The sequence below is a fragment of the Ranitomeya variabilis genome, chromosome 1, assembly GCF_051348905.1.
Source record: "Ranitomeya variabilis isolate aRanVar5 chromosome 1, aRanVar5.hap1, whole genome shotgun sequence".
NCBI classification, from domain to species: Eukaryota; Metazoa; Chordata; class Amphibia; order Anura; family Dendrobatidae; genus Ranitomeya; species Ranitomeya variabilis.
Genome location: NC_135232.1, coordinates 1136355177 through 1136368045, shown reverse-complemented (window position 1 = coordinate 1136368045; position 12869 = coordinate 1136355177). Strand labels below are relative to the sequence as shown.

Genomic DNA, 12869 nt, shown 5'->3' with positions numbered 1-12869 from the left:
GCCCCAGTCCACCAGGGATATTATCATTACTAATTCACTGCCCCAGTCCACCAGGGATATTATCATTACTAATTCACTGCCCTAGTCCACCAGGGATATTATCATTACTAATTCACTGCCCTAGTCCACCAGGGATATTATCATTACTAACTCACTGCCCCAGTCCACCAGGGATATTATCATTACTAATTCACTGCCCCAGTCCACCAGGGATATTATCATTACTAATTCACTGCCCTATCTGCCCTGCACTGTCCTACTGTTGTAATCTACTGATAGCCTCACAAGTAAGTGATAACCTGCACTGCAGCGCCCCCACCGCCAAAATGAAGCATTACATTATACCACATGAAATCAGTCGTCTCAACATAATTAATATATCAAGTGGTTTCTCTAAATGAAACACAAAATGCCATTTTTACTGACTGCTACCATCTCATATTTATTCAACCCCTTCTTGACAAATGTCTTTAGTACTTAGTAGGGTTTGCATAGTAAGACACATACTAAATTCTGAAGGTATTTATGCCCAAACTCCAAGATGATGCGTCTACTGACCCAACAGCACAAGAAAAGATGAGCTCAATATGCTCAAAACCATAAATACAAGCCACAGAAGTTTTGGGATTCTTTTCTGTGAAGCCATGAAACAAAACTGGAATTTTTCTGGCCTTTGGATCAGTAATATGTCTGTACGAGGAATAAGAAAGCATACCATAAAAAGAACACCCTGCCTACAGTGAAACACGGCGGTGGCTTACTAATGCCTAGAGTGAAGCATATCGATGGCTTGGTGATGTTATCAGTGAAGCGTGGTGGCTCTCTGATGTCTTTAGGGAAGTATGGTGATGGCTTGGTGATGACTACAGTGAATCATTGCTTTAGCTTGGGGAGACCTACAGTGAAGCACTTTGGTGGCCTCAGTGATGCCTACAGAGAGCATGGAATGGTCTCAATGAAGCCTACAGTGAAGCAAGGCAGGGTTCCAGTGATGCCTATAATGAAGCATAGTGGTGGATCAGTGATGACTACTGTAAAGCATTTCGGTGTCTCTACAGAGAAGCATGGTGGGGGCTTGGTGATGCCTATAATGACATGGCAATTGCTCAGTGATGCCTATTGTGAAGCATAATATTGGATTAGGGATGACTACAGAGAGCATGGCATGGTCTCAGTGATGCCTACAGAGAAGCATGGTGGGGTCTCGGTGATGCCTATAATGACATGGCAGTTGCTCAGTGATGCTTATTGTGAAGCATAATATTGGATCAGGGATAACTACAGAGGGCATGGCATGGTCTCAGTGATGCCTACAGAGAAGCATGGTGGGGGCTCGATGATGCCTATAATGACATAGCAATTGCTCAGTGATGCCTATTTTGAACCATAATATTGGATCAGTGATGACTACAGAGAGCATGGCATGGTCTCAGTGATGCCTACAGTGAAGCATGGCATTGGCCTTGTAATGCATACAGTGACACATGGTGGGAGCTCACAATGCCCACAGTGAAGCATGGCCCACAGGACCTTGGTGATGGTATCTTAGTGATACTGTAAGGTTGCTTTGCTTCCTTTAAGACGGGAAACATTCAGCATTTTGATGGCAAGATGGATTGATTCAAGTACCCGGAAAACCTATGAGACAAAGTCATGCCTACTGCGAAAAAGCTGAAGCTTGGGCATCATTAGACCCCAATCATACCTTAAAGACCATGAAGGCTTGGCTTCAGAAGACGTCTTGGAAGATTCTAGAGTGGATATCAAGTCAACTGAGTTAAACCCCATAGAAGATCTTTGGTGGGATACAAAATAGCTGTGGCAGCATCCAAACCCAAGAATATTAGTGACTTAGAGACCACTGGACATGAGCAATTCCTCAGACATTCTGGCAGAAGTCGGGGTCTGACTATTCATCGCATTTGCCACAAGTGAGAACATCCCAACATGCTCTACTAAGTATTAAAGACGCTGGTCAAGAAGGGATACATATTTTGGAGGCTACAGAAGCCAATACGACTGGCATTATGTGATGAATTCAGGGAAACCACTTGTTCTATTAGTTGTGTTCAGATTTTACGCTGTTCTTGATCCATTGGTTCATTGCAAACAGCAAAACGTTTGTGAATTTTGCAAATAAACCGAACACTTACAATGGGGATTGAATATGTTGATTGCCAGTGAGCAGGTGGATCGGGGACTCTGCACTCCCCTCTGCTAACTCACAGGTGTAAGAATGCATTTTTCATTCCATTGATGCTAAGAAGATACATAAAAAGTTGTAATTTCCTTTTTAAATATTTCAGATTTACAAACAATTCCCTTATTACAGCAAGCACAGTTCATAAAGCAGTTGTGTTATCCAAATAGATAAGGTTTAATCAAAATGTAAAATATGTGATTAAGATTTGTCTCAGATCTAGTAACTACGTTATCTACTGCTATAAAAAAAAAGCAAATATGATGACATCACTAAGTAAACGTTAGTGCTTGATAAGTGTAGATCTGGGTGCCTTGTAGATAAGGAAAGATCTGGATAAATACCTGGAAATTAGGAACAACTCAAATCTACAATCACTTCAAGAAACATAAAAACAAAAATGATACAAGCAAAAAAAAAAAAATCTGGAAATCTCTGAGACTTTGCATCAATGAAGATCATTGTGTGAAGGTGATTAATCGACATATCTACTTCTTTATCTTTCACACATACTAATTAATTTGCGGTTCTAATGACACTTTGTGCAGTACTGCACTGCAGCCTATTCATATTTAAGGTGTTGATCTTGGAAGGAAATGAACATTAACTCTGCAACTAAATTACTTCTCTTTATAATGAGCTATGAAGTCTATTTGCTCATATTTCATAAATCCAATGGTTTTATGGTTTCCTGTAATATATCAAAATAGCAACGCAGGATTAGTCTTTTCATTTATGCATTAGGATTAGCTGTATTTCTGTAGAAATCAATAGTTAATATAGATAACAGTTCATTAGGATATCATATGACCCAAATGCCAAACATTAGCTCTGCTCCATGAAAATGAAAAAAACAAAAAAACTATGAGCTAACAGTACCGCAATGGGTTCCACATCAACCCCATTTCATCTGATTTTTTTCAAGTATATTCTTTATGCAAGCTGTGTATGATTTATATGTTTGGTGCAATTATATGTTGTATATTTAGATAGATACATAGATAGATAGAAATTCAGATTTGTAAGAGCCTATAGTAGGGTCAAATTCTTTTTAGATAAAAAAAATTTAGGACTCAGAATTGACAACTTTAGACAGTTGACATAAAGATCGAGTAGATGGGCAGGTTATAGAAACCAACGTCATCTGTATTTTCCTGGATGTTCCCAACATCCAATACAATTCAGTCCCCATCTTTTTGGCTGGTTTTACTTGGGCTTACGAGCTGAGTGCCTCCAGAACATTTTTATATAGTTGGTAAGAATCATCAAACCTGAACTAGTGGACATTAAATAGTCAACTGTAAAGAGAAGTAGACTGGGTCAATTACTGAAAAAAAAATTACCTCACTTCCATTTATATGAATACTTTCTTCAACTACAAAGTAGACTTCCATGAGCAGTTTACAAGATCCGTACACCAACCACTGCAAAACTTCTTTGTGAAGAAAAGAACAGACTTTCCATCTACAAGTGACAGTTATGAAGAGACTCCTTTCTTTAAAAAAAAAGATGTTCTACAGAAGCTGGAGGAGTAATAAACAGACATAAATGGAAGCTCTGTAACAATTGCTAAGAGAAGAGGGCTAAGGATGAAAAGTGCAATGAAAAGATGATAACTATGCTTAAGATAGGTTGGTCAATGGTGGACCGTCATGGGATCCATCACTACCTCTGGTAGTAACACAGTAGTGCTTTCTAAAATCATCTGCTAGATCTATAAACCATATGAAATTTGCATGCAATCACCAAATTTTATATAATTAAACAATTTTTTCCTCCAGCAGAGTTGTTACAGAGGAGAGGAAGACTTCAATGGACATTCAAGGACATTCTCGTTTACAACGAGGTCGTTGCGGCTGTCACTATATGAGAACACATGGTAGATAATTGTACAAAAGGCATTCTAATACCCCTATATTTTACAGTACACAGCACACAATCCTCTATTTAGTGTATTTTACTGTATGACTCATGTCCTGCAGGCATAAGAATAGTTCTTTACTCACTGTCTGGGATATATGATATAACTGCATGGTGTCAATAATTATCCTTTCATATGCATGCACATCCAGCGAGATAATCCAATAAGCTTCTGGGCAATTTATTACTTAATTTATCATTCTGGCTGCTTAAGAAACATGTCGTAGAATAGCACTGGCACATGATCACCATATCCAGTGTAAAGGGATCAGAAAAAAATAAAAAAATAATACGGAACTTTGATGACCAGAGAGATGATAGGTAGATAGATAGATAGATAGATAGATAGATAGATAGATAGAGACATAGATGATAGATAGCTAGATAGATAAGATAGATAGATAATAGATTGATAGATAATACATAGCTAGATAGATAGATAGATAGATAGATAGATAGTAGAGAGATAGATAGATAATAGATTGATAGATAGATAGATAGATAGATAAATAGATAGATAGATACTGTAGATAATAGATAGATAGATGATAGATAGATAATAGATAGTAGAGAGATAGATAGATGATAGATAAATAATAGATAGATAGACAGATAATAGATAGATAGATAGATAGATAGATAGATAGATAGATAGATAGATAGATAGATAGATAATAGATAGATGATAGATGGATAGATATATTATAGATAGATGATAGATAGATATTAGATAGATACTGTAGATAGATAATAGATGATAGATAATAGATATATAATAGCTAATAAATAGATAGATAATAGGTAGATGATTGATAGATAGATAGATAGATAATGGATTGATATATAATAGATAAATAGATAAATAATAGATAGATAGATTATAGATAATAGATAGATGATAGATAGATAGATAGATAGATAGATAGATAGATAGTTGGCTTGAGAAAGGCTCTTCATGGGCCAAAACGTTGCCATAATGGGCTATTAAATTTTGAGTATCTTCTAAACTTTAATCTACAATGGTGTGCTGCCTCTGATTTTCTGGACTCCTAGATTATAGATAGATAGATAGATAGATAGATAGATAGATAGATAGATAAATAGATAGATAACCTACGAACCAGCAAGAATTCTGTCTCTCACAGACCTGTTAGTGTTTCTGTAAGACTCCCTCTTACTCTGCACTCATTACCTGTATAAAAGACACCTGTCCACACACTCAATCAATCACACTCCAACCTCTCCACTATGGCCAAGACCAAAGAGCTGTCTAAGGACACCAGGGACAAAATTGTAGACCTGCACAAGGCTGGGATAGGCTACAGGACAATAGGCAAGCAGCTTGGTGAGAAGGCAACAACTGTTGGCACAATTATTAGAATATGGAAGAAACACGAGATGACTGTAACTCTTCCTTGGTCCGTGGCTCAATGCAAGATCTCACCGCATGGGGTAAGGATGATTCTAAGAAAGGTCGGGAATCAGCCCAAAACTACATGGGAGGACCTGGTCAATGACCTGAAGAGACCTGCGACCACAATCTCAAACATTACCGTTAGTAACACCCTATGACGTCATAGATTAAAATCCTGCAGGGCATACAAGCACATGTGATCAGATGAGAACAAAATAGAACATTTTGGTATCAACTCCATTCTCCATGCATGGAGGAAGAAGAAGGATGAGTACAACCCCAAGAACACCTTCCCAACAGTAAAGCATGGTGGGGGAAACATCATACTTTCATGCTTCTTTTCTGCAAAGGGGACGGGACGACTGCACCGTATTGAAGGGAGGATGGATGGGGTCATATATCGCAAGATTTTGGCCAACAACCTCCTCCCTCAGTAAAAGATGGGTCGTGAAGATGGGTCGTGGCTGGGTCTTCCAGCATGACAATGAGCTGAAGCACACAGCCAGGGCAACTAAGGAGTGGACCCGTAAGAAACATTTCAAGGAGTTGCTTAGCCAGTCTCCAGACCTGAACCCAATAGAAAATCTTTGTCGGGAGCTGAAACTCAATGTTGCCCAGTGACTGCCCCGAAACCTGAAAGATGTGGAGAAGATCTGTATGGAGGAGTGAGCCAAAATCCCTGCTGCAGTGTGTGCACACCTGGTCAAGAACTTCAGGAAACGTCTGACCTCTGTAATTGCAAACAAAGGTTTCTACACCAAATATTAGGTTCTGTTTTTCTATTGTATGGAATACTTACTTCATGCAATAAAATGCAAATTAATTATGTAAAAATCATACAATGTGATTTCTGCTTTTTTAATTTTTTATATTCTGTCTCTCGCAGGTGAAGGGTACCTACAATAAAAATTACCGACCTCTCCATTCTTTGTAGGGGGGAAACTTGCAAAACCGGCAGTGTATCCAATACTTATTTCCCCGCTGTAGATAGATCACAGATTATTAGAAGTAAATAGATGCCAGTCTGGTGAGATGGTTATGAAACCCTCAGCATTGTGTTCTTACAATAAACACTGGGTCGTTAGATAAATCGCGGTTCCTGGTTACAGATTTCGGTCGGAGCCGCTGCAGACAGGATCTGACCCACCAGTAATTACCGCTGCTGGATGGTGTGGAAGACAATCTGTGCTGTGTGATAAATAGATGATTCGTGCCAGGAGCAACAACAACGTGGCCCCGGGGAAGGAAAGTCTGTGACAATGTTTAGACGAGCGCTTCCAAGTGTTACACACAGTCGGAGAAACGAGGACAGCAGTCACTGCTCAGGTGTAAGGAAATATTTCTGGTTCTCGAGAAGATAAAGACTTGATGAATTTGGTTAAAGAGTAACGGAACTTCCACCGCATTTTTTCTTATTTAGCAGGTACTTTAATTGCCTGCAGACTAGTGGTGGTTTGGGTCCTGAGACCACCAGTCATTCAGTAGACCCCCAAGCAGTATGAAGCTCAAGTGACAGGAGCCTATGCTTCCTTCCACTTCATTGATGGTACCCTAGAGTGGTGGTGTTATCGTCATCTTCCACCAGACGGTAAAACTACTAATGCTGAAAATACTAGTCTAATATTTTAGAAATGAACCAATAAATTCTAGTGGAATTAAATTCTATTCAAATTTTACAAAACCAGCCAAAATGCAGATTTTATTGTCATTCGTTTCTGCACGTATTCCCCGGAATATTAAGATATTTTTACACCATTTTCTGACCCATAAAGGACAATCAAAAGATTTTTTTAAAAATGCCCACCTCTGCGGCTCCCCGCTCCTCACCTGTCCAGACTGCACTAAATCTTTTGATCACTGAAGTTTGCACTGAAGTCACGCTGGGCTGGGACTTCCATGTCCGATGAAGCCTGGACGGTTGTGCACATGTAAGGTCAAGTTGCACGTCGTGACATCGTGATGTTGAGACCTTCTGCTTGCTTGTGGGAACTTCAAGGTGACCAGTGGTGGTTTGAATACGTGTCGAGGACAGGAGGGTTGACAGCGAGGGCCGGAGAGGTGAGCGGTGAGGTGAGTATAAGGACTTTTTTATGTTTTACTTCTTACATTTATTGTGCTCTGGGGTCTGCAGAGACCTCAGATCATATTAACTGACATTAATTTTCCAAGAAGATCCGTGCAAACAAGCAAATTCAATTTTTACTTGATTTGCTAAAATCAGTGCTGATCTGCATTGATTTTGATCATTTGTATCTTGTTATTCTCTTTTTTTGTATAGATACTTTCTGTTCTTAAGGATTCTACTAGTACTATGGATACGGGAACTTCCTGTTCCTCACTTCCCAGCTTGCATTGCTGCTGATATCGTTTAATGGTTGACTGACCTAAACGGAAAGCCAGCCTTTCTCTTTCTGAATTTAGCTTGACAGAAAGAATATAGGGAGAAAAGAGATAATTGGACGAGAGAAAAAGACCCACCCCACTTCCTGTGGAGAGACAAGGACCCGCTCCCACTTTCTCTAGAGACAAAAACCTGCCCCCACTTCCTGAAAAGATATAAAGGTCTCCCTCCCCTTCCTGTCGAAGGACGAAGGCCCACCTCTACTTCCTGTATAAAGACAGATTTGTCCCCACTTCCTGCAGAAAGACAAAGACTCGCTCCCACTCCATGTACAGAGACAAAGACTCGCCCCCACTTCATGAACAGAATGAAAGACCCTCCCCCATTTACTGAAGAAGACAAAGACCCTCCCCACATTCTGTAGAGACAAAAACCCACCCCCACTTCCTGTAAAGACAAAGATCTGCCCCCACTTCTTATAAAGCGACAAAGACCCACTCCCACTTCATGTAGAGACAATAACCTGCCCCCACTTCCTGTGCAGATACAAGACAAAGGCCCACTTCTACTTTCCTGCAGAAAGACAAAGACTCGCTCCCACTTCCTGTAGCAAGATAGACTCGCCCCCACTTCATGAACAGAGAGAGACCAATCCCCATTTCCTGTACAAAGAGAAAGACCCGCTCCCACTATCTGTAGAGAGCCAAAAACCTGTAGAGATACAAGACCCACCCTCACTTCCTGTAGAGATACAAGACCCACCCCCACTTCCTGTAGAGTAAACAAGACCCACCCCACTTCCTGTAGAGAGACAGAGACCCACCCCCCACTTCCTCTAGAGAGACAAAGGTCAGCCCACAATTCTTGTAAAAGGGAAAACACTGGCCCCCACTTCCTATAGAGTGACAGAGACTCACCCCCACTTCCTGCAGGAAGACAAAGACCTGCCCCCACTTCTTGTAGAGCGACAAACACCTACCCCCACTTCATGTAGAGGCAATGACCCATCCCCACTTCCTGTAGACAGGCAAAGACCTGCCTCCACTTCCTGTAGACAGGCAAAGACCATCCTCCACTTCCTGCAGGAAGACAAAGACCTGCCCCCACTTCTTGTAGAGAGACAAACACCTACCCCCACTTCATGTAGAGGCAATGACCCATCCCCACTTCCTGTAGACAGGCAAAGACCTACCTCCACTTCCTGTAGACAGGCAAAGACCTGCCTCCACTTCCTGTATATAGACAAAGACCCACCTCCACTTCCTGTAGATGGACAAAAACCCGCCCCCACTTCTTGTAGAGAGACAAAGAGTCACCCCCACTTCATGTAGAGACAATGACCCGCCCCCACTTCCTGTAGAAAGATAAAGATCTGCACCCACTTCTTGTGGAGGCAAAGATCCACCCCCACTTCATGTAGAGCATCAAAGATCTACCCCCACTTAATAAAGAGTCAAAGATCCTCCCCCACTTCATGAAGAGAGACAAAGATCCTCCCCCACTTCATGAAGAGAGTCAAAGACCCATCCCCACTTTCTGTTGATAGTAAAAGACCTGCCCCCATTTACTGTAGAGAGACAAAGATCTGCCTCCACTTCCTGTAGAGAGCCAAATACCCACTCCCACTTTCTGTTGAGAGTAAAAGACCTTCCCTCACTTAGAAAGGCAAAGACCCGCCCCCACTTCCTGTAGAGAGGCAAAGATCTGCCTCCACTTCATGTAGAGGCAAAGATCCGCCTCCACTTCTTCTTGAGAGACAAAGACCCGCCCCAGCTTCCTGTAGAGACACAAAGACTCGCCTCCACTTCCTGTAACGAGGCAAATACCTGCCCCCACTTCTTGTAGAGTGACAAAGACCCGCCCCCACTTCCTGTAAAGAGACAAAGACCCGCCCTCACTTCCTGTAGAGAGACAAAGACCCGCCCCAGCTTCCTGTAGAGACACAAAGACTCGCCTCCACTTCCTGTAGAGAGGCAAAGACCCGCCCCCACTTCTTGTAGAGTGACAAAGACCCACCCCCACTTCCTGTAGAGGGGCAAAGACCTTTCCCCACTTGTAGAGCGACAAAGACCCGCCCCCACTTCCTGTAAAGAGACAAAGTCCCGCCCCCACTTCCTGTAGAGACACAAAGACCCGCACTCACTTCCTGTAGAGAGACAAATACCCGCCCCCACTTCAAGTAGAGACAAAGACCTGCCCCCACTTCCTGTAAAGAGACAAAGACCCGCCCCCACTTCATGTAGAGACAAAGACCCGCCCCCACTTCCTGTAAAGAGACAAAGTCCCGCCCCCACTTCCTGTAAAGAGACAAAGACCCGCCCCCACTTCCTGTAAAGAGACAAAGACCCGCCCCCACTTCATGTAAATAGACAAAGACCCGCCCCCACTTCATGTAAATAGACAAAGACCCGCCCCCACTTCATGTAAATAGACAAAGACCCGCCCCCACTTCATGTAAATAGACAAAGACCTGCCTCCACTACCTGTAGAGAGACAAAGACCCATCCCAACTTCTTTCAAATGGAGGCCAGTCTTTGCTGTAGTCACTTTGTGTCTCTGCTTCTAAAGACAGATTACACTTGAGAACTGTAAGGCCCCAGCAAGTAGTGAAGATGGACACAGATTTGGTAGAGAATTCAATATTTCCATTTAGCGCTGCTGATCAGGGCGCAGATACCATACACATCAGGTCAGGAGGTGTATCAGCGCCAAGTGTGATATTTTCGGAGTTTTGCTAATGATAACACTTGTTTATCTCTACACCCCAGCCATCTGCAGACATAAGGTCAGTATGTGTGAGAGCACTTAGCTGGAGAGGCTGCATAACAAAAGCAAAAATGGAAGGTCTACGCTTAACGCAAGGACAACATGAAACATAGGACCGCACATAAAAGTATTTTATGTTCAGAACCATTAGAGTCAGAGCTGAACGGTTTTCCTTGACAGATCCATTAAGATATTTCCATGAATTGCTATTTTGAAGGACTTAAACATTTTTTTACATCAATATCCAGAAAGTCACAACCTTCACTGCTGCCCTCCATTCGGAGAGCAAAAACGTTTTTTGTTGTGACAAACTGTTCATAAATATCAGGAGTGGATTAAGGTGAATGGTGATTTATGGGGTCGGTTTGGTTTGCTTGTCCGGCACGTTGGTCAATGTCCCTCACAGACAGGTACCCACCTCCGGCCACCTCTGACGTGGCACTACTCTGCACACCCAGACATCGGTGTGCCGCTGCCTCGTCCATCACAGGAGGAGCAACCAATCTAGCGGATGATTGTTATTCTTTAATAGGGAGTACTCCTCGATGGTATAAGATTATATTAAGTGAAAGGATATACGCCCTTCATGTCGGAAGTCCATAAAAGTGGGGATTGGGTAAAAAGACAGAATAAGTGAGTTTCTAACAGAGGACATATCATTTATGGACTAATTATATAAACTCACGAGGTAGTGGAAAAAAAACAAAAGCAAGTCTCACTTTCTCTGTTGATCACATGAGTTCTTATTTACATTACTTACTTATAATACTGTACATCATGAAGCATTAAAGGAACCTGTTACTTCCCATTTTTTTCATCTTGTGTAAATGCTGCTGTTCTCCTGAATCCGGCGATGTTTTTCTTTTCTTCCTTCTCTTCTCCGTTCCTGAGATATTCCCCTCTGTTCCCTGTATATAAATCTAGTCCCTTTAGCCAAATGGGTGTGGTTTGGAACTCTGTGGAAGGCTTCTTGAGCAGTACGCCCGGTTGGATAAAAAACCTACATTTTTATATAGGGAAGAAGGGGCGATATCTCAGGAACAGAAAGGTGCAGGAACAAAAGAAAAACATTGTTGGATTCAGGAGAGCAGCGGCATTAACATCATGTAAAAAAATACATATGTAAGGCAAATGGCAGGTTCTGTTTAAAGGGGGTCTTTATCAAAATGAATCCCCCTTTTTTATTTCACCTTGAAAATGACTTACAATATATGCGTGGAAAATTCCCATAGATGTTCCAGATGGGCACCACCAACTTTATAATGAGGCCCGGACAACAGTATGAAGGAGGTCCCGAAACATATCAGTGATGCTCCTTCCAACCTCTAATGGAGTTGTAAGTAATGGCCACAGCTTTTTCCAAACATCTTGGAAACTTCATCAATGCATTGCCGGTCAAGCCTTCCCTCATAAAAATGGTCCTGAATGACAACCGTGGGGGTTTTCACTCTCATTGGTGGTCCACAACCCATTAATGATGGCTATGGGTCTTAGTCTATTTTTTTGTAGACCTCAAACAGCTACTTTACGATCTTCCACCAGTCCATTAGTGAATGCCGGTGACTAATTGTCACTTTTTTGGAGGCATCCTCTAATGGGAAGTTTGGTAATTACGTTTGCAACTTTTTTGGATCGAGGGAAGGTCCACAATTCACGAGGCATCACAAAAGTAAGGAAGAACTTGGGTCATGGGTCCTACCTTCATCAGTTGTCTCCAGACTTTCCACACTGTCCGCCATATTTTGGGCTCCCTTCATCTTGCTGTGGTCTGGAGAGAGCTACGCGGGTCGTAATGCAAAGCAAGTGCAGGAGTCGGACCCTTGGAACAGCTGTGAGCCGTCAGTAGCCCAGGTGAGCTGGGAAGGCAGCAGGTGCGGGGCGCAGCTTAAAATCTCACGCACCTAGAAGCAATGTCAAGGTCACCTCATGTGTTTCAGACCTTTGTACGTGCAGCTCAGCCCTCGGAGAACCATCATCAAAACCGTCAATGATCCGGCAGCACGAGACAGATGTGCACCTTCCCTTCTCCTCGGCGATCCCTTCCCCCAATGCACACACAAATGTCACTTATATAAGTAAGCAAACAGCATGGAAACTTGACCAAGACGAGGAAACGACTTAGAGCGTGGACGCTTTAATACTGGGAACATATTGTGTGCGAGTTAATGGACCTGCAAGGAATATTTGTACATAGTCATTACGGCATTTTTGGTAGATTGCCATCCGCC

General features: G+C 42.2%; 1 protein-coding gene across 5 annotated transcripts in view; it reads right to left on the bottom strand.

Annotated features, from left to right (window-relative positions):
- Positions 1-12602, bottom strand: part of SLC4A11 (solute carrier family 4 member 11) — a 285187-nt gene extending 272585 nt beyond the window's left edge. For 3 of the 5 annotated variants that reach the window (XM_077280311.1, XM_077280316.1, XM_077280312.1), the window contains exon 1: positions 12341-12601. In XM_077280311.1, the coding sequence (XP_077136426.1) occupies positions 12341-12398 (58 nt within the window). In that variant the 5' untranslated portion in view covers positions 12399-12601. Of the gene's footprint in view, positions 1-12340 lie in introns of all 5 variants that reach the window. The other 2 variants (XM_077280313.1, XM_077280318.1) reach the window with 2 other exon arrangements.
- Between the last annotated feature and the right edge of the window lie 267 nt (positions 12603-12869).